The sequence below is a fragment of the Calypte anna genome, chromosome 1 (genome assembly GCF_003957555.1).
Source record: "Calypte anna isolate BGI_N300 chromosome 1, bCalAnn1_v1.p, whole genome shotgun sequence".
NCBI lineage: Eukaryota > Metazoa > Chordata > Aves > Apodiformes > Trochilidae > Calypte > Calypte anna.
The window spans coordinates 103,661,764-103,683,620 of NC_044244.1; the positions used below are offsets into that span (position 1 = coordinate 103,661,764).

Here is a 21,857-nt window from a genome sequence, read left to right on the forward strand (position 1 = left end):
GGACTGCAAGTGTTGAAACATACTCGACCTTCAAATGTCAGCATGCTCATCTTGCATAGATTTTGGATGTTTACACAGCCATGAAGCGGTGTAACTCTTTCCCTAAGGACACACTCCGAGCACAGCAATCCATCCAGTGGGAGGATGGCTGGTGTCATACCAGCACAGCTCCACAGATGCAGTCCTGCAGCCCCTGAATCCCAGTATGCACTTCATGGGAACACTGGTGGGTAGGAGCCTGGCTGACATGAGGTGACATTGATGCTTCGCCCTGAGGCTGTCAGCAATGAGGTCTAATGAATGAAAGTGTGCTGGACTTGAGCTACTTCCAGAACTTTGAGCACAGCCCTGTAATGCTGCCATGCCTCCCACTGCCAGTTATGGACAATTTATCCTTTGAGGGCAGATAAAGGGGGTGTACTGTCACATCAGAAGTACCTGCAGTATCAGTCCTCTGCCTGTAGGGCAGTGTGACCTAAATGAGAAATACTTCACTAAAAATTAACCAAGTTCTTCCCTACTCTTATGGAAGGTCATTTTGCAAACACTTTTCCAAGGTTACAGATGAGCTCTCTGACACAAACTTTTCCCAAAAGCCAGGCTATTCACTAAGGCTGACAATGTCAGGGCATATTTAGGAGGAGACCTGAGAGGAGACCTTATCGCTCTTCTTCAACAACCTCAAAGTAGGTTGGAGCAAGGAGGGAGACAGCCTCTTCTCCATGGTGCTGTGTGACAGGGCCAAAGGAAATGGATGCAACCTACACCAGGGGAGGTATAGGTTGGATACTGGGAAACATGTTTTCACTGAAAGGGTTGTCAAACATTGGAATAGTCTGCCCAGGGCAGTGGTGGAGTCTCAATCCCTGGAGGTATTTAAATAGCGTGTAGACCTAGTCCTTTGGGACATGGTTTGGTGATGAGCTTACAGTGCCGGTCAAAGGCTGAACTGGATGGCCCTGATGGTCTCTTCCAACCTAAAACATTCTGGTATTCAGTGATTTAGGAACAAATGTCTCAACCCTCTTAATGAAGGACAAAATGCTTTTCAAAGAAAAGGTTTAAGTCATTAAATACAGGTTTTTATTTTTGCCTGTCTGAAACAAAAGGCAAATATGGAGATTAATTCATCCCAGCACTCTGACAACAAAAACAAGTGCATATACCGTTGGTCACAGTACACATTTTTCAACTTGTTGCTATGTTTAACAAATTAAGAACCATTTTACTGTGCTATTTAAAAAACAAACACATTTTTCATTAAGAAGAATTCTGATGTCTTAGTGGAAGTACTGTGCCATTAAATACAAACAAATGTAGAAATCAATGTAAAACTTAAATTCAAATACAGCTTAAATACAAAGCTACCTCTAAACTGCATAAGCATAAGAATACTGTTGAAAGTAATGAAAAAACAACACGGGCATGACATACAACTCATTGTACACAATAACAGCTTTTGTACAGAGGCTGCTTATACCCTGGAAGCATTGCTAATTTATGTTTTATGCAATGAGAGGTGCTTCAGCTATTTGCAAACCCAAGGAGACTCTAGAAGCCAAACAAGGCACACTCAAGGACAAACACCAAGGCAGCACCAACCCATGTTTACAAAGATTTCACCCATTCGTTTCTGCACAAAGTTAACAGTCAAGTGGAATCTCTACCTTGCTTAACAATTCCTGCACTCACGAAACAAAGGACTGTGCAGCCTCTCTCAAGAAGCAGGTATTCAAAAAACATGTCACAAGCCCAACCTGCTCTTTCGGAAGACTTTGGAAATGCAGTTTCAACAGCATCCCAACGTTCTGCCCACTAGTGTGGCTTTTTCTCCTTTGGATTTTAGAACTTGAAGTGGGTTTATTCTGAGTTTCCCTGTTTCATTCAGTTGCAATGTTGGGCTTGATGCATAGGAAGAACAATGCCAGCACTTAAAAAATGAGACACAAATGCTCTTCAGTCCTGCCTACAAGATAAAGGATTTCAAATACTGACTAATGAAACCTTCAGATCATCCAGTGTTACAAGCAACACACAGGACAGAAGAACTGGATGGGAAAAAAATATCTTAAATCCTTAAGGCTATGGGTTTTGCTTGTTTTAAAACAAGAATTAAATGCAGCTGTAATGAAACATACCATCACAGTTCTGCACTTTTCCCTGCAAAGAGGAAATTAAAGACCATTCAAAACATTTGGCAAATTCGACCAAAAGAGGAAATGAATGACCACTCTGTTCTACAACACTAAGTCATCTTCAGTTTAGCTGAGCTTTAAGCAGAAGTTGTCACAGCAGTTAGATCATCTGACAGTGATAGCATAGTCAACACAAATGAAGCAATAACAGGAACAACCCCCATACTCTGCCAGTAGCAGTCATAATAAAAAATGCTTTAATAAACCAAATCTTAATGCAATTTGTTGAAAAATAAAATACAAAAGTACAAGCTGAGTTCAGCTAATTATACATTTCTTTACCTTGATGAAGTATTGATGGGTGTGCACAAACACCTTACCACCCAGAACCCAGAGCAGTTTTCCTTTGACAGGAAGGTATTTATTTTTTGCCTTTCAAATCCTACCTTGCCTTTGTGCTACAACAGAGTAATCACACTGCTCCCAGGAAGGATTATAGGGTCTCTATCTGTTTGGCTAACTAGAAAAAATTAGATGTGGAATGAGATGACAGGAGACACATGGCAGAGCTTATAAGGAAGCAGACACCACTAAGATTGGCTTGGTTAGCCCATGCTGAGAAGAAGCAGAAGAGGAGTTGCTGAGGTGAGGAGACAGATGTCAAGCTAGAAAGAGGATTACTCAGAAGAAAAGGAGAGGTGAAAAAACCCAGTGCCTGGGGGCAAGGAGGCTTTAGTTGAATGCTGATGGACAATAGTGCCTAGTGAGCCAAAGAAAGAAGCAAGGGTGGAAAACCTGGAATGAGAGTGACTAGGTAAGAACAGGACAGGGGACATCATTCCTCAGAGATACAGAAAAACAGGAAAGCAGCAGGTTAGAAGAGATGGGGATGACTAATAGCAAGCACACTTTGATACAGGAAAGGAACCCACCTAATCATGAGAATGCCTATCTCAGCCCAGAAAAAACTTTTAGCTCAAATGGTCAATAGCAGGTACATACACCACCACATCAAAAAAGGGTGCATGGTGTAGAAAAGCATGAGGCAATACTTCCAAGACGGTGTTCCAACACCACCTCCACAGATACAAGACTAAGGTCCCTGACATCTGATGAATTATATCTTGTAGTAAACTGTCCAGTGGGCTTTGAAGCTTTGTAGGCTCTGAGAATATACCAAGCTCTGTGGCAGAAAGATGAGCTCATATACACACTGTGCAACAAAACATACAACTGTGCAATGACTTCTTGTTTACTTGGAGCCTGAAGCCTGCAAGTCCCATTTGATAACCAGAGGTCTCACGCTATAAGACAGGGTGAATGACCATTCCTCACCCATCTTCTCCAAGCTACTCATGACTTTGCAGAGCATTGTCATTCTGTTCAAACATCTCCTTCCTATGCTACTATATATTTCTTATGACCAAGGCTAGAACTGCACACAGGGTTCATAAAATACAGCAAAGTCCATAACTGACACAGTGGTAGAATTATGTTCTACATCTTGTTCCCCATCTCCTTCCTAGTAACACTTAAGACTGCTTTTTGCCACTAATTAATCAATGTTTTCAGAGAGCTATTAATACCCAAGGTCTAAGTCCTGGTAGGTTAGAGTCTACTCACAATATCACCGTATACACTGAGGTAAGATTAATTTATTTTGTGCTTCCCCCATGTACACTGCCTTTCCTACATCAATTTTCTCCTGCCATTTAAACTCCAGTCAATCAATACCAAATTCTTCACAGTTTGCCTTTATTAATTCTACCTTGAATAATTCAATGTAATCATGAAATGGGTCACCTCACAATTCACCCACTTCTACAAATCATAAATATTTTCAATGTCATAGACACAACAACTGATCCCTTGAAATTTTATTGGTAACCTTTCTTCACCTTGAGAATCAACCATTAATTCCTGTCTTTTTTATCCTTTTCTTATTCAGCCACATAAGAGTTTTCTTTTCTATTCCACGGTAAATTAATTTCTTTAATAGCTTCTGGTAATGGACCTTGTTAAATTTCTTTTGACAAACCAAAGGAGACATACTATCCATTTGTTAAGCTACTCCTTTAAAAAAAAGCAGAACCTCTTCTTCAGTATCATGCTCAATGACAAGTCCAATATTTCTAGATGTCCAGAGCTTCAAAAAAGCACCACCACCCCCCAAAACAAATTTACAGAAAAGTTTCAAGGATTTTCTGTAGCATCTTTTAGACATATCCAGTAATACCCATCAATGACTCTTTCTTTGCAGTTAACAACTGCATCAAATCTGTTGGCAAACCTCCCCTATGACCAGAATGCATTAAGCATGAGATCTTACCACTGCTTTCAGTTAGGTGATAGAAATCTGTGGGAAGACATTCCATATGCAAACGGATTTAATGACATGTGGTAAGATGTACACTTCCTTTCTCCCCCTCTCCCCATTTTTCCTTCCTGAAAGGCTATGCAAACAACATACTTTAATTAGCAGAATTCTCCCATTGCAAAATTAAGTACTATATGTTGAAGGAAACACCAAAACAAAGGATGAATCAGATCTGTGGCACTAGGAAGATGCTGAGATGGAAAGTTCCAGGTTTGTCTGTTCAAAAGCTGGATGTGTATAATGGACAAACCATGAAACATATTTTTATGTAGGAAGGATTAGAATGACACGCAGTAACTAAGGCTGTGGAAGACACTGAGGTAGGAAGTCTGAAGAGCTCACAGAACAGCTCGATTAGGTGCAGAGAGGGCACAGGGAGGGCAGAGGAAGCCATTCCACAATAGCAGCCTCTATGAGGGAAGCCTCCCCTCCACAGGGAAAGTAGGTCTATGGTCAGGAAGCCACCTTTGCATACTCCTTTCCTAATTTATGAGTACTTTTTAGCCTTACTAATACTTGATCAGCAACGCTTTTTGTGTTTAACTCGTTTCATATAAAGCACTGCAGAAAAAGCAGGAACGTGCTGGTTTTAATCCCTGACACATTCAGAGAGCCTGGAGAGAATTACAAGAGAAGAAAATTTAGTCCAGCTAGCACTGGTCATTCAAGCAGAAAACTGATTCATCTTTTCAAGTCCCTAAGCATTAAAAAAAAAAATTAAAAAGAAAAATCAGAAACAGTATTTACTACAATTTGTAATGCTCTCTTTAGCAGATAGCTAAGAAGAAGACTAATCAGTGACTGCTTCCTGTGAGCTGCTCCTGAAGGGTATACACAGCACTTTTTTTTTTTTTTTTTTTTAATATTTCTATTTTGTCCATTGTAAAGAAAAAACCCACATTTTCAACATTTAGACATAAGGAATTCCTTTACTGATTTAGGAGTAGATCTGCAGAGCTGTTATGTTCCAGATCTCAAAGAATTTTTGTGTTGTGACCTCTTACACAAATCCTTCTCTTACTTAAACATTAGCCCAGTCACCAAGCAAGTAAAATGTATGTACACTCTAAAAATGCACAGAAATATAACAATTCATATTTATTTCTTCTTAAAATACGAAAGTAAGATGGTTTATATTTATTCTCAGTCACAGATAAAGGCACATTCTGCTCACCACCCAACTGCTAATTTTGCTTTATCTCTTCAAAGTTTCCAGACCTTCAGCTAGGATTTGGCTAAACAAACAGCTGAACTGATGTTTGGCTGAAGTGAGGAGGTGGAATTCTCCAGAACGAGATCTGTGACTGCCTAAGGGAGTTTTCATGCTACTGGTGGGCTACCTCATTCAGTATTACTCTGCCCACTTGCCACCTCTTCCTCCAGCTGATGATATTTTGTCTCCTGAAATATGTCGAAGGTCAATTCAATGATTTATGTGATCCTAATCTGCAAAGAAAATACTTGGAAAAACACAGTTATAAACCACAAGGCAATACAGCTGCTCAGAATTATGAAAGAAAGATAAGCTCATTATTGTTTGGATGAATGATCAGTAATCCAACCGATGCTTAACAGCCACTTTTTTTTTCCTCTATTATGGAAGCCGACCATAAAATTTGACCCAACAGAGTTCAGGTGTAACACAAAACCATTTTGCTTCACTGAAGCATGTTAAGGATTGCTCTTGATCTCTCTGCTGTACAGAAGCACATTTAAGAGCACGGGTGATAAACTGAGGCCATGGAGCCTCGCTGCAGTTACCTCAGCCACAAGGGCACAGGGAGAGGAGAAAACTGACCGCCGGCACAACACGACAGAGCTGCCGGTGTGCAGCCAAGTGAGGTTTTGGACCTGGGCAGGGATCTAGCTGAGAGCACCTGCCAAGGCTTTGCTGCAGTGGAAGAAAGCCAGTGTGTTAGGACACCTCGTTATCCCTGCAGTGCTTGCAGTTCCACAAAAAAAATGTGCCTAGCCTGTGCAGGCAGGGCTTCCTTGTCCTCCTGCCAGCACTAATCCAAAAATACCACTAGTAGGCAGGAATACTGTCTGTGAGGGGGCAAAGAAAAGAGAGGAAATATCTCTCCCAATGAGCAGTTGTGCCTTTTATTGCACCTAGGATTTCTCTACCAGTGGCCTCCTCACTAAGCAATTCAGCTTGTCACTATTTTTGGAGATCCTCTCCTTCCTGTCAGATAGCACTGTCACTAAAAAACCTAGATGTGATGTACTCATGTGGGCTGAAACTAAGTACATTTTTTTTATTTTAAGAAAAGAGTGTGGTGTGAGGCTTGTCTGCAACACTCACATGGCTGAGCTGAGACTGAGGTGAACTGGAGGCGGATTGCTAAAGTAGTAGGGACAGGAAAGCTCCAAGACAATTATTTAAAGTCATTCTGTTGATTCTGTACTGCATGGAAAAGCCTGTGGAAAGTGCTTCCAAAGTATCTGGAAGAGAAGCTTTGTCAGTCAGATACAGATACACTGGAAAGTGAGCTGAGAGGAGAGGAAAAAAATTAAAAAAAAAAAATGCTGCCATGTAGCAAAAGTAAATAGGCACTTCACATGCTTGTGTGGGAAAAATCCCACACTAAAAAACTGCAAGTTAACTAGCAAATGAAACACAAGAGCCGTGAATTATATATATATCTATGTAAATGATTCATTCCAAGTATAACCTTGGTGAATTCTGTGGTATAACTGCCTAGGCATGCGTATCAAAACTTGAGTATGCCTCTTCTTCTGATACCAGCAAGTGGGTAACTTTACAAGCTGTTAGAATAATAAAGCATGACAAGTTAATAAATACTTTCAAAGACGCTTATGTTACAGCTAGAAAGAGAAGCCAGATTTTTCACTGCATAACCAAACAGCAAAATGTACTTGTCATATAACCTAATCCACTTATTTATGAACAAACAATTGCAAGTAATCATGTTTTGATTGACAGAGGCTCCATACATAATGATATTCCAATACATTTGGATCCTTCAAATGCTGTCTGAATACAGTCTTTAGCAGCATACATTAACAGGATAATGAAACAGAATCACATGTGAGTATGCAAGCAAGCACTTCACACAGCACAATTAATCAATGCCCTGGTAATTACCCCACCTTGCAGTTGTTTATCTGCCTTGCCCACAGGTCGATCCATGAACATCTGCATAATTTAGTTTCTCTTCTCTCTCCGGGGCTATGATGCACAACGAGCAGCTAGGCTGGAGTGTATTTCACCAACAGTAATTAAATGTTATCTACTTAACAAACTATAGCCATACATTTACCCAAGGTATTCAAAGAATCACAGAGCTGGAACAAGGATGCCTGCTCCCGCTGCCAGTTGAGAACACAGAGTAAATTACCTTATTTTACAGCCCACACTTCACAAATCCACCAGCTGCTTTTTCCTCAGGCAAGAAGTGGAGAGAGCAAAGAGGAAACGAGAACCAATTACTGCCCACACTGCCCCAGCAAGGGCAGAAATCCATCCCCTCCTGCTGCAGCCGCTGGCAGATCTCCCTCCAACCTTAATAAGGCCAGGTTTGTGGCCAGGATATTTTTCAAGAATGTTTCCCATAAAACAAACTCAAAATCGTGGCCTTCTCAACACTGCCTGATGAAACCCTGGAGCTGTGCCTCACAGCAAGCTTGCTGTCACCATTTTGAAGGGCTCAGTCTTACAGAAATCTGCTTTTTCTGTGCTGCAGGTATGCGAGCACACACACCCAGCACCATGCCAAGCAAGCACTGCAGACCTTCGCTCTTTCACCAGCACAACACATGGCTCATCTTTGCCTAAGCACCAAAACACATCTGTGGCTCTATGTCAAGGAGCACACTCCTCACCAAATAGTGCAATTTAGCCCTTTCATCTTTGTATTAATAAAAAAAAGCCCTCAAGTCCAGATTTGTCTTCCCCTTGATGATAGCAGTCAAACATCAGGATTCAAAAGACGTAAATATTCACCTAGATTTCTGTTTCTGTTATAAGGTGGATAACAGAGTTTCAAGCCATAATAGGCACACTCTGGGCCTTGTCATTGACTAAAACGAGAAAGCTAAAAGTACTCTTAAGGCAAATGCCTTCAGTGTGTTCAGAAAGGTAACTAAAATTTACTCAACAATTTTTTTTCCACAAGAAGCTTCCCTACCTCAGTGAACTGACACTGTGCAGTAACCCCCCATGTCCCTGGAAGTGGAAGTGTGCAACAAATACATTTTAAAATCAGACGTATTTCATGAGAAGATTTTTTTAAAGCTTGGTTTAAAAAACACTATGAATCCCTGAACAAAGGCTCAAAATAATACCTAAAAATTAAATTAAATTTTTTAATTAAATTAAATTTTTTTTTTCTGTTTGGATTCAATTAGAACTTCTTCACGGGACGTATTTATGTGGTCACTGCAGACACACATGGCTGACTCAAATAAGGGGCTTTCATTTTGCCACATTTACAAGTATTACTTTCATGCTTTAGTTGCTGCCACTTAAGAAAAGACAATACAAAGCTGTGTAATCCAGTAAGTCCGCTCAATATTACTCAAGTATATTGCTACAAATAGCTGCAGTAACTACCATCATGCATGTGTCTCAGAGAAAAAACTCAATGGAGCGTCCAAGTCCTGTAGCAATACGCTCTCTAATGGTCTCAAAAAGCCTTGACTGAAGATCAGGATGCAAATGGACTGTGAAGATGCTCTGGCCTAAAAGTAGGAACATTTCTGTCACTTGCCATTTCTCACCTCTGTGAAAAATAAATAAGATGGAAGAAACTGTAAGCTGACTCCATGTACTGAAAGTGATTCTCACAGCAAAGTAAAATTTCTAAGACTCAGCCCTGCTGGATCAGCTGTTCACTGCCAAACTTCCTTTTGGCAAACCAATTCTTACCAGAGTCAATGGATTTAATAGTGGTCAACATCAAGACTCTACTTGAACTAAAATTACTGCCAGTTCCTGATTTTAGAAATTGCCCACTAGCAGAGACCACAGGGACAGATGAGGCATACAGAGCTTACAGGCAAGATATAACCTTTGAATCAAATTATTTTTTAGCACCGAAGCAGTACTAGTAGGAGATTAAAAAGTTCTGTAACAATTAAGATTTAGGAAAAAGTATTCCAAATCATTACCCCCATATTGAGCTGCTTATGCAAGCTACAGGATTAGTTAAAAAAAAAAAAAAAATCCAAACCCAAACATTATATTGTATAACATTATTAAATAAAATAATCTGTCATCACAGCTATGAAACTCTGCTGGAAGGAATTCAATCTGCCTCCAGTCTACCCCTCTGACTTACAAGGAACCAAGAGTACTCAAGATATTTGAACACAACTTTTAGACTACAGACAAAAATCAAATTAAGTAATTAAACTGGTAACTGGCCAACGGGAAATGAACAATCTTTGATAAAAGACCCCAAACCACACTTTGTTCCTTTAAGACTTCGTATCATTTCAGAGGGTCTGTTTGTCCTATGACCTGTTGGCTCCTTATCTCCAGTACTGAGCCTGGAGAGGAGAATGCAGGCTACCACTAACAGAGGAAGAAGAGCTGCTGGGTACTAAGAAAGCCCAACTTCACATGATGGGCTGGACTTCCAGCCTCACAAGTGGGAAAACGACCCCCTGCTCCAGCCTCCTTCTCTAGTGCACTTTCAATACAACATACAAGGAATTTCAGCTTGAACCACACACATCAAGTAGAAGGCTGGTTGATGGGGAAATCACAGAGGATCTTCACATTCAAATTTTTTCCTCCAGTAAAAGTAATTATGTGGCTACTCTACTCACAGCAAGCTACTAGCAAAACTAGTATCTAAGGCTTTAGTTTCTGCCACTTTTATTCTTTGTCAGGGTCAAAAAATGAATGGCAGCGTAGGAGAAGGATGACAAACAGAAGTGAGGGCAGACCCAACTGCATAAGCCTCATTTACAAGGAAATCAGATGAAAAACAACATATGGGGGATTTTAAAATATAAAATAGGAGCTAAGGGCAAAGTATTAATGGGCACAAGGTGCTTAAATGTCTTGTAAAATTTTTGCCTCCAGCAAGCAAAGCCTATCTGGCTACCTAAGACAGCAGACATTCAACTCCTGATCATTCTTCATTCAAAATGGCAAGTCATGAAAGACACCTTACAAGTCCAAGTCTAGTTCCTGACACCTGCAGGGAACTGCATATAATTCTATTAATAAATTTATTAACTTCCTTTTAAATTACTAGACTTCTTATTCCCTTTACCAGAAAACTGTTAGAGCTCTTCACTCTTGAAGAAATTTCCTCATAATTTCCAGTTCAAATTTATTCATAGCCAATTTATATTCATTTGCTCTTGTGATGACATTGCCTTTTATCTTAAATTAGGCTGTAAGTTCTTCAGGGCACTGACCAAATCTACATAAGTATAGACAGTCCTGAGCTTAATAGTTCCCTGATCATAATTCAGAGCTTTGTTTGTGATGACAACATAATAAATATTAAAAATTAGTTTTTATAATTCCAATAGTCTGTTCTTCTTTCATCACCTCTCTAATTAGTGCAAGTGCACTCACATGGAATTTGATCAAGTATATCATGATGAAACTGAGAGGTAGGCTCTGCCCCACCTCTAACAAGTTACTTATCTGGCTCTACAAGTATATCAGCACTACAAGATGATGCTTTTATCTTGACTGTGGAAAATCTAAGAAAACATGGCAACAAATGGGTAGAATAGCATTTTTTTCTTTTGGTGCTAGTGACCAATTCAATTCATACATATAAATCTGAAAAACCACACAAAGCACCAGGTTCCTTCCCACACTCATGATTTGTATTACTAGAAGTAGGTTCTTCCCCTTGCAGGCTTTTGCTTAGAAAAAAATTGTCATTCTTACATGCAGTAGCACCAGCAACAATATACTGCAGGTTTAGAAATGCCTATTTCATATCCATAAAAGCAAGCCATAAAAGCTTTACTGAACAATAAAATTTCCCTGATACTACTTGGTACAGATTTTGCACATCTGCTGTTTTGGCACCCTTGCCCACAGAGGTAGCATGCTTGTTAGTTACTCTGCAGTCCCATTTTTAAGTTGACACAGACAGTGGCAGACAGTGCCATGAGTTTTACCTATTCTACACAAATGAACAAAAATTCTAGAAAGGCCATACATTTTTCTGGATCTCTAATTATTTATTTCCCAGAATAACTGGCTTGAGTTGATTTCCATACATTTTCACTGGAAAAAAAAAAAAACCAACAGGTTCCAACTCTGAAATCCAGCATTTAAACTCAGCAGCCAATTTATCACAATTCAAATGGCAATGTTAAAACAATGTATTTAAATAGCCCACGGAATAATCTCAAGAAAATGTTTAGCCTATAATATTAATGAAAACAACAAATTTGATATGATTCTGTTTTCTCAATGCTGACAGAAAAAAAGGTTATAAAAAAATTAAGGAGCCCCTTTTAAATTGGTGAATCATTTCAAAGCACCTAGGACAAAAGAGAGAATAGAAAGCAACTGCTAGAAAAAAAAGTTGCAGAAAGAAACAGGAGAACGTATAAGCTTTTGCTTGCTTTCAATAAAAACAGATTCTTATTGTGTTTCCCATTAAGAGATCAATCATTAGATATATTAAAAAAAGGGGGGGGATTAATGCATTTATTTTGGGAAAAGATGAACAACTCAAAAGCAAAAGAAAAAAAAAACAAACCACAAAACCAAACCCGGGTGCACTGGGTGTAAACTGGGTGCACACATGCATGTCTTTTCGGGAGGAAAGGAGGAGAAAGGACAGAGAATGACAAAAATTAGGGGAGTAAACAGAAGCTTGGTTTGCAATCACTCATGAAAACAGTACAGGGAAGAGCAGAAGTATTCTCTCTCTAATTAATGTAGTTCCAAAGGACTGGACAATTGGACAAAACCCACCTCAGAGAATAGGACAATACAGAGACATAAAAGTAATTTATGCAGATTCTGTATCTTTTTCATGAAGAGACTCAAAAACTGAAGAGCAAGAAAAAAAAACAGGCTGAAATTCACTCACCCAAACACCTGTAGGGAACCACAATATGCGGGTGACCATTGCACTGCTTCCACCCCCTCTTGCACCAGTTCTGGATGGTAACTGGCTGGTTGGCTTCAACAACATTGGTGATTTGTAACTCAGGGTAGACCTGGCATTAGAAGTACAAAAAGATGAGAAATGTTATCACAAGTATGCACTCTGGGTCATGCAATATGGTTACACATGTTTGTAACACAGATATCACTCATTTTCCTATCTTCTCTCTCTTCTGCTGTGTAATACATTGTATAAGGCTATGCACTTACCTGGAAAGCTGGTGTGTTTGTTCATCAGTAAAAATATGTGGCTGCCAGATCAGAATATGATGGTGGTAACAGCAGGCTGTGAAAATATAACTTGGCTACTTGCTTAAGCTAAAGATCAGCTAAACAGGTGTTTCATAGTTGACTACCATATCTATCCTCACAAAACTTCATATATTCAGCCTAATTTCCATATATCTAAAATTTATAGCATGTCCTCATGTTTATCTCAATAATTTTAATATCACAATTCTTTCCCACTGAAGTCTACAAAGTATTAACAGTCTGTTGAATCAGTTATTCATATTTAGGGTTATATCATCAATATAAACCTATTTCCAACTTTCCAAAATTGCTGAGATCAAAAATGTATTCAGTTCTTGGCCCCTCACTACAAGGAAGACATTGGGGTGCTGGAGTGAGTTCAGAGAAGGGCAACAAAACTGCTGAAGGGTCTGAAGAACAAGACCTGTGAGGAGAGGCTGAGGGAACTGGGAATGTTTAGCTTTGAAGAGAGGGCTGAGAGGAGACCTTATTGCTCTCTACAGTTACCTGGAAGGAGGGAAGTGGGTGCTGGCCTCTTCTCGCAAATGAACAATGATAGGACAAGAGGGAATGGCCTCAAGTTGCATTGAGGGAAAGTTTAGACTAGATTGGAACAAGAATTTCTTTACCAAGAGGGTAGTGGTGAAATCACCACTCCTGGAAATACTTTAAAAGGCCATGCTATAGTGAGTGATACAGATATTCATAAATAAATATTTTATCTGGGGAGAGGAGGATGTTGATGGATGTTGACGATGGAAACGGTGGTCTTAGAGGTCTTTTTCAACTGTGATAATTCTGTGAAAATCCTACTGGTTCTTAATACTGCAATAGATTTAGATACCCACAACCCAGCCAGCATGCCACAATCATGCCACCAGCAAACTGTATGACTAATTCACTGGCAAACTACAACTTCAACCAAGCTGCATACGTGGCTTTTTATCTCCCTCAGACTATCCCACCCAATTTTAAATTTTACACTCAGCAATGGCCTCTTTCACCAAGGATGGTTCTTAGCTGCTGATCTTTTTTGCAGACCGCCCTCTCAGTCACCTCCTACATGTGTGTTTCAGTTCCTTGGGAGCACACTGCCTTGCACGATGCTGCACTTTAAGCTGTGGAGGGATTTCAGAGCAGGCAAACCGCATTCTTTATGGGTAAAACTTGAAGGGAATATGTGCTCCTGGAGCTCACCTAACAGGTGGTTGGTCTATGCCACCAGGCTTGAGCTAACCAAAGCAAAGCCTGCAATGCACGCTCAGCATGGGTGCTCAGCCCTGCTGCTGCACTCCCAATTTTCACCACCGTCACAGCAGTTGCTACCACAGCCTATGGGTCCCACTTCTGATTTTTCAAATTGGCAATCTATCAGCCCTAACATCAAACTCAGAAAGCACCAGTTTTTCTTTGCCTGTCCTCAAGCAAATCCTTACCAACTTCCACATCAGATGTGAGGATTTTGGTGGACTGAAAACTACAGTCTACTGATACCTAAGGAAAAACAGAAATAGGAACAAGTCTAAGGAAAAACAAGTAATTGGCAATGGTTCAGAAAAGGAATATAATCCCAACCAGAGAGAGATGAGTTGAGATTGAGTGATTTCTGTGTGTCTGAAAGAGATGCTTGGAAAATGACAGTAAGAACCTCCACATCTCTCCCTTGAGGAAGAGGATTGATCTCAGTCACGTATTCCCCTCAAGCATACAGGACCCCAGCAAGCCAGTGCCTCCTGGCACTCCCCAGGCTGAAAGTTCAAAATGTAACTGTGGTAAAATGAAGCAAGCAGGACGCTTAACTGCAGCTCCAGTACAAGATTCAAACTTTAAAAGACACTAATGAACAACACTATGGCCTTGGCCAGATTTGAGATCAATAGTCTCTGAATGAATGTGGCCTGGTTGTGATGGAGGAGTCCTCAGGCCTCATTAGCACTCAGCAGGGAGTGAGGCCACTGCAAGCCCCCAGATCCTCTGACAGCATTCCAGAAGGACTGCAGGAGAGGATGCAGACAGTGATAAGGGACTATATATGGCCTAGGGCCATACAGAAAGAAGGACTGGGGAGCTGCTCCAGTTGTTCAATCTTTTAGGTTTCAACCATGCTTACTAAGCACAACAGGGCTATAAAACAAGGAGTTGCATCGGTGCACTGGGGGAGCTCCATGGACACAAACACTCCCCCATTGGCTGTCCCAGTGCTGGATCCAGGACCAGTGATTTTCTGCTCTCTCTTGCTTTTGCTTTCTCTTTCCTAAGATCATTAAGTAACCACAATTTTTTCCCAGCTTGAACACACACATATTGTGACTTCTGTCACCTAAATAATCAGCCTTTATGCTTGCACAGCCTGAACATATATAATAATTTGAGGCATCAGCTTTTATTCCTTCCATACTTCTAACTTAAATCTTATATTCAAATACAGGCCTTGAATGTCACTTCACCTTAATTCGATCAAGGGGTATTAGATGGTCATGTTTACCCTATAGTCTGGTTACCCTCTCTGGGAAACCCAGGCCTGGGAGGAGGATTGGATCCCGCTGAACCTAGGCTCTTCTCTAAGAAGGAGACTAGAAAGCAAAGGGGTCCAGTCCGAATCTCCCTGGACTGTCATCTGGGTCGTGTTACTGAGATGAGGATTTGGACCTAGCTGCACTCAGGCTCCTCTCCGAGAAGGAGACTGGAAGGCAAGGACACAGTTCAAATTCCTGTGTTTCCTGATCCAGGACATGACACTGGTCCACAGCCATTGTCATAACACAAAGTAAACAAAGCATGACTGGAAATACCTGGGAAGAACCTCTTACTTTCATTAACAGACAGGAAGGAGTTTGTATAAATGTAAAATTTAACTATTGTAACAGCCTAATGCACAGAACAAGACCAAATACAGTAACAATGCCAAGAAAAGGACTAGACAGAAACATTACTTAAGCAATGCACTTTATGCTAAAGAGACTGAACAGCAACCTTGCTTTCTATTACCAAGCAGCATTTTTTAATCAGATGCATCTTGATTTATGTAAGCACATCACAGAAGCCATCTGATACATTTTTGCCATCTTCATCAGCACCCTCAGCTCACTACAAAATAATGGTTGCAGTGCGTGCAGAGGCTTCAGATGCAGCCTTCTGTGTTGACACAGCAAATGAAATGCCGTTGACTTCAAAAAAGCCCACAGAGTAGAACTGAAAACTTAAAAAGAGTTTCCTGTACACAGAAGATTGTAGCTGTGCTTTGCTCCTTTTGTCAGCAGGTGACCAGGACTCATGGTTATCATCCACATTACAAATATACCACCATTTTTTCACTACTCACAGAAAGCAGATACAGAGGCACTTGCTGCTCTCCCCTGGCTCCATCAGTGCTTCAAATATTGAACTCTGAACTGAAACAGCAAGGTTGCAAATTCAAGGAAAGCTCCCTTTCTTCTTCAATCTCTTTATCTTTCACCTTAGATCTGCCTCTAGTTCCACCAAACAGGTCTGCACATGTTCGTGCTCCTGGCTCATCACAGCACTGCCAAAATGGATTAGGATGTCACTGCGATGGGCAATTTCACACCTCAGCTGCTGTGTAAATACTACACTGCCAGGCACTGTAGCTGCCTACAGAGCTAACAGGCAAGATGCTACAGAAAGGTTTGATTTTCTTTGGACATTACATTTAGCATGGTCATGCTGTGCTCCTCCAAGTTCCTACATCTGCAGACATCACATCTGAATAATTAGAGCCCACAGTTATGTAACACCAGATGCTGTCACAAGACACACGCTTGATAAATCAGAGTCACGGACACTTTCTCATCAGGACCTTAACATTCCTCAGGGTTAACTGTCCCTTGTCAGATACAGAGGAAATTAATGTCTTAAACAAAGACAACTTAAAAAAATGTCACAATGGTCCGATTGGAATGGTATAACAGCAATTTAGAAAAAACCTCAAAGCTTATTTTCATGCAACCAGAGGAACATCAAGACAGCTTTAAAGTGATAGAAAACAGGATTCTGATCCATGAGAACAAAGACACGGTACAGTTGCTTTCCTGAAGAGAATTTCTTACAAGCAAGAGTAAGCTATTACAGTAGTTCCTTATCAAAACAGTAAGACTGGGGGGACTGAAGGGAGATATATAATTTTTTTTTTTACTACTTCCCAAAATAATAAATTTAACTTACAGTTAGTACAGTGAACCAAATTCTAAGTAGTTAACAGTATTTATCAAAAGGGCACAAGGATGAAAAAATACAAAGAAGGCTCTTCTGTTTCTGCATCACTTACTAAACTCCTAATTTCATTTGACAGTTCACACAAAGCTCTGTCCACCCTTCACAAGAGAAAACAAGCTTTGAATTTCATTATCAATAGGTTAATGCCAGCAATGCATATGTGCTGAAGAAAGTTCTCCTCACTAGACTAACATAAGGTATTTGCTCTGCATTGAAGTGGGACCTACTTAGTGGCACAGAAAAATGAGTGTCACATTTATTTATAGTGTCCCTAATGAGACACCACTGCTTCTAAGAGCAAGCAGCTACAGAAAGCTACAGGACATCCAAACTTCCAGTATTTTCATAACGTGATGTAGAGTAACTCCTTTAATGTATTTAAGAAGTGGTAGAAGAAACAAAGCCACTGTAACAAAAAAATTTTAACTAGCCATCAAAAGTTACAGCTAGATTCCATTTTCATTACTACCATTTCCCTAACTTCAGAAACAAAAAATCTTTAAAGCCTCTTGACTCAGGCTACTAAGGATATAATGTAATCTGGTTTACACTAGTGTTTATCATTACTATGTCTGATGACACATGGATTTAGGACAAAAATTCAGATGTGCTTAATAAAAGAAAATGCATTCTGATCTGTCTATATACAAAAGTGCTGATGATCCAATAGTGAAAACATTACAACAAACTGGTTGAATATGTTACACAACAGTTGATTAGGGATTACTTTGAAACAAATCTGGGAAAAACAAGAAGACAGAGGAAAACATTCAAGCAAAGAAGCACAGAGGCCACTGCAGCTGCCCCTCCTGCCTGTGGAAGAAAGAGCAGCCAAGAGGGCTTTCGGCATGGCTGGCACAGGCATGTGCATCCCCAGGCCCCTGGTGCACTGGGAGCACCAATCACTCATGTGGGACAGGAAGGGCAGCTGGGGCAGTGGATGACAACCAGTGGCCAACATTATCTCCCTGAGATACACTGAGGGCAAGAGGCATGGGAGGCATGGCTCCTGGAACACCAGGCCCGGCAGCAGGGGCAGGGCCTCATGGATAACTTGGAAAGAGTTCAAAGAAGAATCAAAGAGCAATAGTGAGATCATGTATCCTGCACAGAGGAAGTGCATGATTCCAGAAATAGTCCATTTAATCTGGACAAGCCTAGCTGCAGTTTACAACCACTTTCAGATATTTAAAATTTGGTAACATCTTAATTTATCACACAAATAGCTAACAAGATCAAGTTGCTGAATAACACTGAACAGGATTCAGTGATACTGACCAACTGCACCCCCAAGAGTGCTCCTGCAAGTATCCTACCCACTACTAGAGGTTGCTCTGTTGACATGGAAAATGCCTGACTAACATGGATACCTGTATCCATTGCCACTGCTATGACACTTGGAAACAGGTCCAATGAACAATGCCTGCCATCTTCCATGATAGTCCCAATTCATACAGAACCACCAACTGGTTGACACTGGAAGGGACCTCTGGAGCTCACCTGAGACCTCACCCTCCTGCCCAAGCAGGGCCACCCAGAGCTATTTGCCAGGACTATGCCCAGATAGCTTTTTAGTATCTCAAGGAATCCACAGCCTCTCTCTGGGGAACCTCCACCAGGGTTCAAATACCATCAGTAAATACAAAAGAAATCCCCAGTAGATACTTCTTTTTTTCTTTTTTTTTTTAAATAGTAATCAATCCTTGATATATGACTATAAAAATAAGTTCCTTAACCTAGTCATACACACTCATCAAAAGAAAAACTCTGCACACCTTGGTGCAATCTTAAAGTGATACTTAAGCATAATAATTTAAGACATAAGTCATATCTGATAGTGGAAGACATTCAAATTAAAAAACACAGTACTTCACCTCTTGATACTATTCATTATGCCCCTCATCTTCTAGATCGTTCATAATATTGCTTCTTTTATTGTATTTTCAAATAATTTTGAAAGGTTTACAAGGTTAGCTAATGATTAGGAGGTTGATGGAGTTATTTCAATTTCTGCATTTTCTGAAGTACTTATTAAAGTAACAATAGAAATAAGTATGTGTAACCATTTAGCTCTGTGCTTTAAATGTACAAAGAAATTTTCATCATTTCAGTGAAGCAGTCTGCTAGCAGTTACTGCAAACACAAAAGAATACCTGCATTTAATAACCAGTGTTTAGAAAGACTGGTCTTAAAATGCTCGGGGAAATGTCCTTTGACAGCAAGTCTGAAGGACAGCTAAACAATGCTTCAACTATGAAAAAAACCCTTCAGTTCCAGATTAACAAATTATATATGGATCAAAACTATTTCTATTCCATTCTAGAATATGTCTTTAAATAAATAAATAATACAGAAAAAAATCCTTTTGAGGATTTTCCTGTCAGAGAGTATAAAGCAACTTCCCTGTTAAAACCACAGAAAGAAACAAAAAGCTGCTTCTCAGTATTTTGCATAGGTATGTTACTGAAGACCAGAAACAAGCAGACACACTGCAATCATTTTCAAGCATCTGGCATGTCCACATAGAGGAAGAATATGCTAGATGTTCCTGTGTGTCCATGTACACTGTCTCTGTGAGCTTTCCCATCTTGCACCTCAGAAGCAGTGATGCTGCAGAGCCCCTGATGCTGTGATGCTGTCCCTGATCAGCTGCAGCAGTAGTGGCATCACATGAGAAGCAATGACACTGCCAACCCTGAATAAAATGCCCTGTTCCCAGTCTCCGAGTCGGTAACTGGAAGATAGACAGCTATACACAGGTTGAAGTTACAATGCATGCCAAGTGTAAAAATACTCTAGTTATTATTGGCTTTTAGGACTACTTTTCTGTATTACTTTGAAGGGTTTTGAATCTTCATTGATTAAGATCTAAACTCAGAACTGGCAATGAGAAGCAGGGAGTGAAAAGCCCCAGATATTTGCTCCTGCAATTTCATCAGCACAACACTGCAGGCTTTTGCACCAATTTCTAGCTCCCACTTGGGAAGTGAGAACCCTTTTAACTTTAAGTTTAAAAGAAAATAGAAGTAATCAATTCTTAAAAGCAACACCACACCCGATTACTTAGAGTAAATAAATAAAACCAAGCTGACTGTCTTCCAAACTAGACAATTATTTCTTTTAATTCAACTCTGGGACAAGTTTCCAAAGCCATACTACTTCATATCTTCAGCCACATCACCCATTATCCACCCATTATATCCTTCAGTTTTTAATGGCTGCAGCCTCACTAGCTGTGTCAATCCTCACAGGATTTCATGTATTCACGAGGAGTTTCATGTATTACTCTTGAAACTATTCTTAAGAGTTCATCTGACAAATCATCCTCCTCCCTTCCAACATCTCAGCTGCTTCACAATTACAGACAGAGCTGCTAGTCAAGGGCTTCACCCACTATTTTAACTCCTTCCACACCCATTCTTGCCTCTTAATCCACCCATTCTGACATCATGTTAGTTCCTGTTTCCAATCTGCCTGGTCACCCTGTGATTCTCAAGTCCCATGCTAAAAGACAGATGCTCTATCCTCTTATCCTAAGCATCTTTTAAGCCTCCTCATCTTTTTCCTCCAAGTGTGCAAAGCCAGCATACATTTCAGCACTAGAACTGGTTTTCTTCATTACTGATCCTATCCTATGGAAAAGAAAAAAACAAGAAAAAACCTCACAAGTGTGTGTGAGACGAGCTGATGAACCTTCTAAGCATTATCCATGGATAGGGAGAGGAGATGGGGGCAGAGAAGGAGGAGAGATCAAGAGGCTGCTGTGGTTTCACTCCTGGACATGAGGACATGGACTGAACTCTGTGAGCAGGGCATATACAAAATCCTCATACAGTATCCCGAGTGCTTTTTGTATTGAGAGTGGTAGAAACACGAGGTGGTTTTAGTACTGTAGCTATTTGGTTGGTTCACCCATCTGTACACAATTTCTTCTCTGAAAAATTCCTAACATACCTTTATCTGGAATTTCACGGACGGCTGCCACCTACCTTGCAATTAAAGCATTCAGAAAAACTGCCAGATGGGAGGTAGCCTGCTGTACCCTAATTCGTGCACAGGGCTCCATGCATTAACACAGATTTACTTGAACAGTCCCACACCGGCTCCTCTCTGAGTGCTTTCCTCTGCACAAAAAAGGGAGGCAGAAGTCCATGGATGCAAAAATAAGCCTGCATGGTCAACCACATCCTCCTCACTGCCTTTCAAGTCTTTGATTTAATAGCGCAAATATGTTTGCATGCAATAGGAAAACCAAACCAAAAATCAGCCCTGCCAGGCCAATGCTGTCTACCACATTAGGTCTCTAGAGTCTCTCTGGTATAATTACAGAGGATATACAGCTGCTCGTACTGTAAAATCTCAGAGTAAACAGGGCTGGACTTTTGGTCTCTTCTAAGCTGCTTTTTTGTCTGCCTTAAACACTCCTTGGCTTAAATGCAGCAAGAACTTCTGTTTCTCTGTAGACACGAATTTTTATTCAGAGAGACAGCAAAGTCCACTTTGTCATAAGCCTAATCAAGGTTTCACTCTGCTCAAATACAGACACAAGATGAAACCATTAACAGGCAGATGTAGTCTCTAGTGATGCTGTAAGAGTAACAGATTTGGGAATTTTGGGAGTTTAGTTGATTGGGGTTTAGTTTTGGGGTTTTTTTGGCTTTCTTTGATTGTGCTTTTTAAAAATTTTTTTAAAAATAAGTTGCTACAGGAATAAGGGTAAGTATTAGAACATGAGACA

General features: G+C 40.3%; 1 protein-coding gene across 2 annotated transcripts in view; it reads right to left on the minus strand.

The window, feature by feature from the left end:
- Positions 1–21,857, minus strand: part of APP (amyloid beta precursor protein) — a 212,113-nt gene that overhangs the window by 130,105 nt on the left and 60,151 nt on the right. For both annotated transcript variants that reach the window (XM_030447545.1, XM_030447476.1), the window contains exon 3: positions 12,558–12,687. In XM_030447545.1, the coding sequence (XP_030303405.1) occupies positions 12,558–12,687 (130 nt within the window). The remainder of the gene's footprint in view (positions 1–12,557; positions 12,688–21,857) is intronic.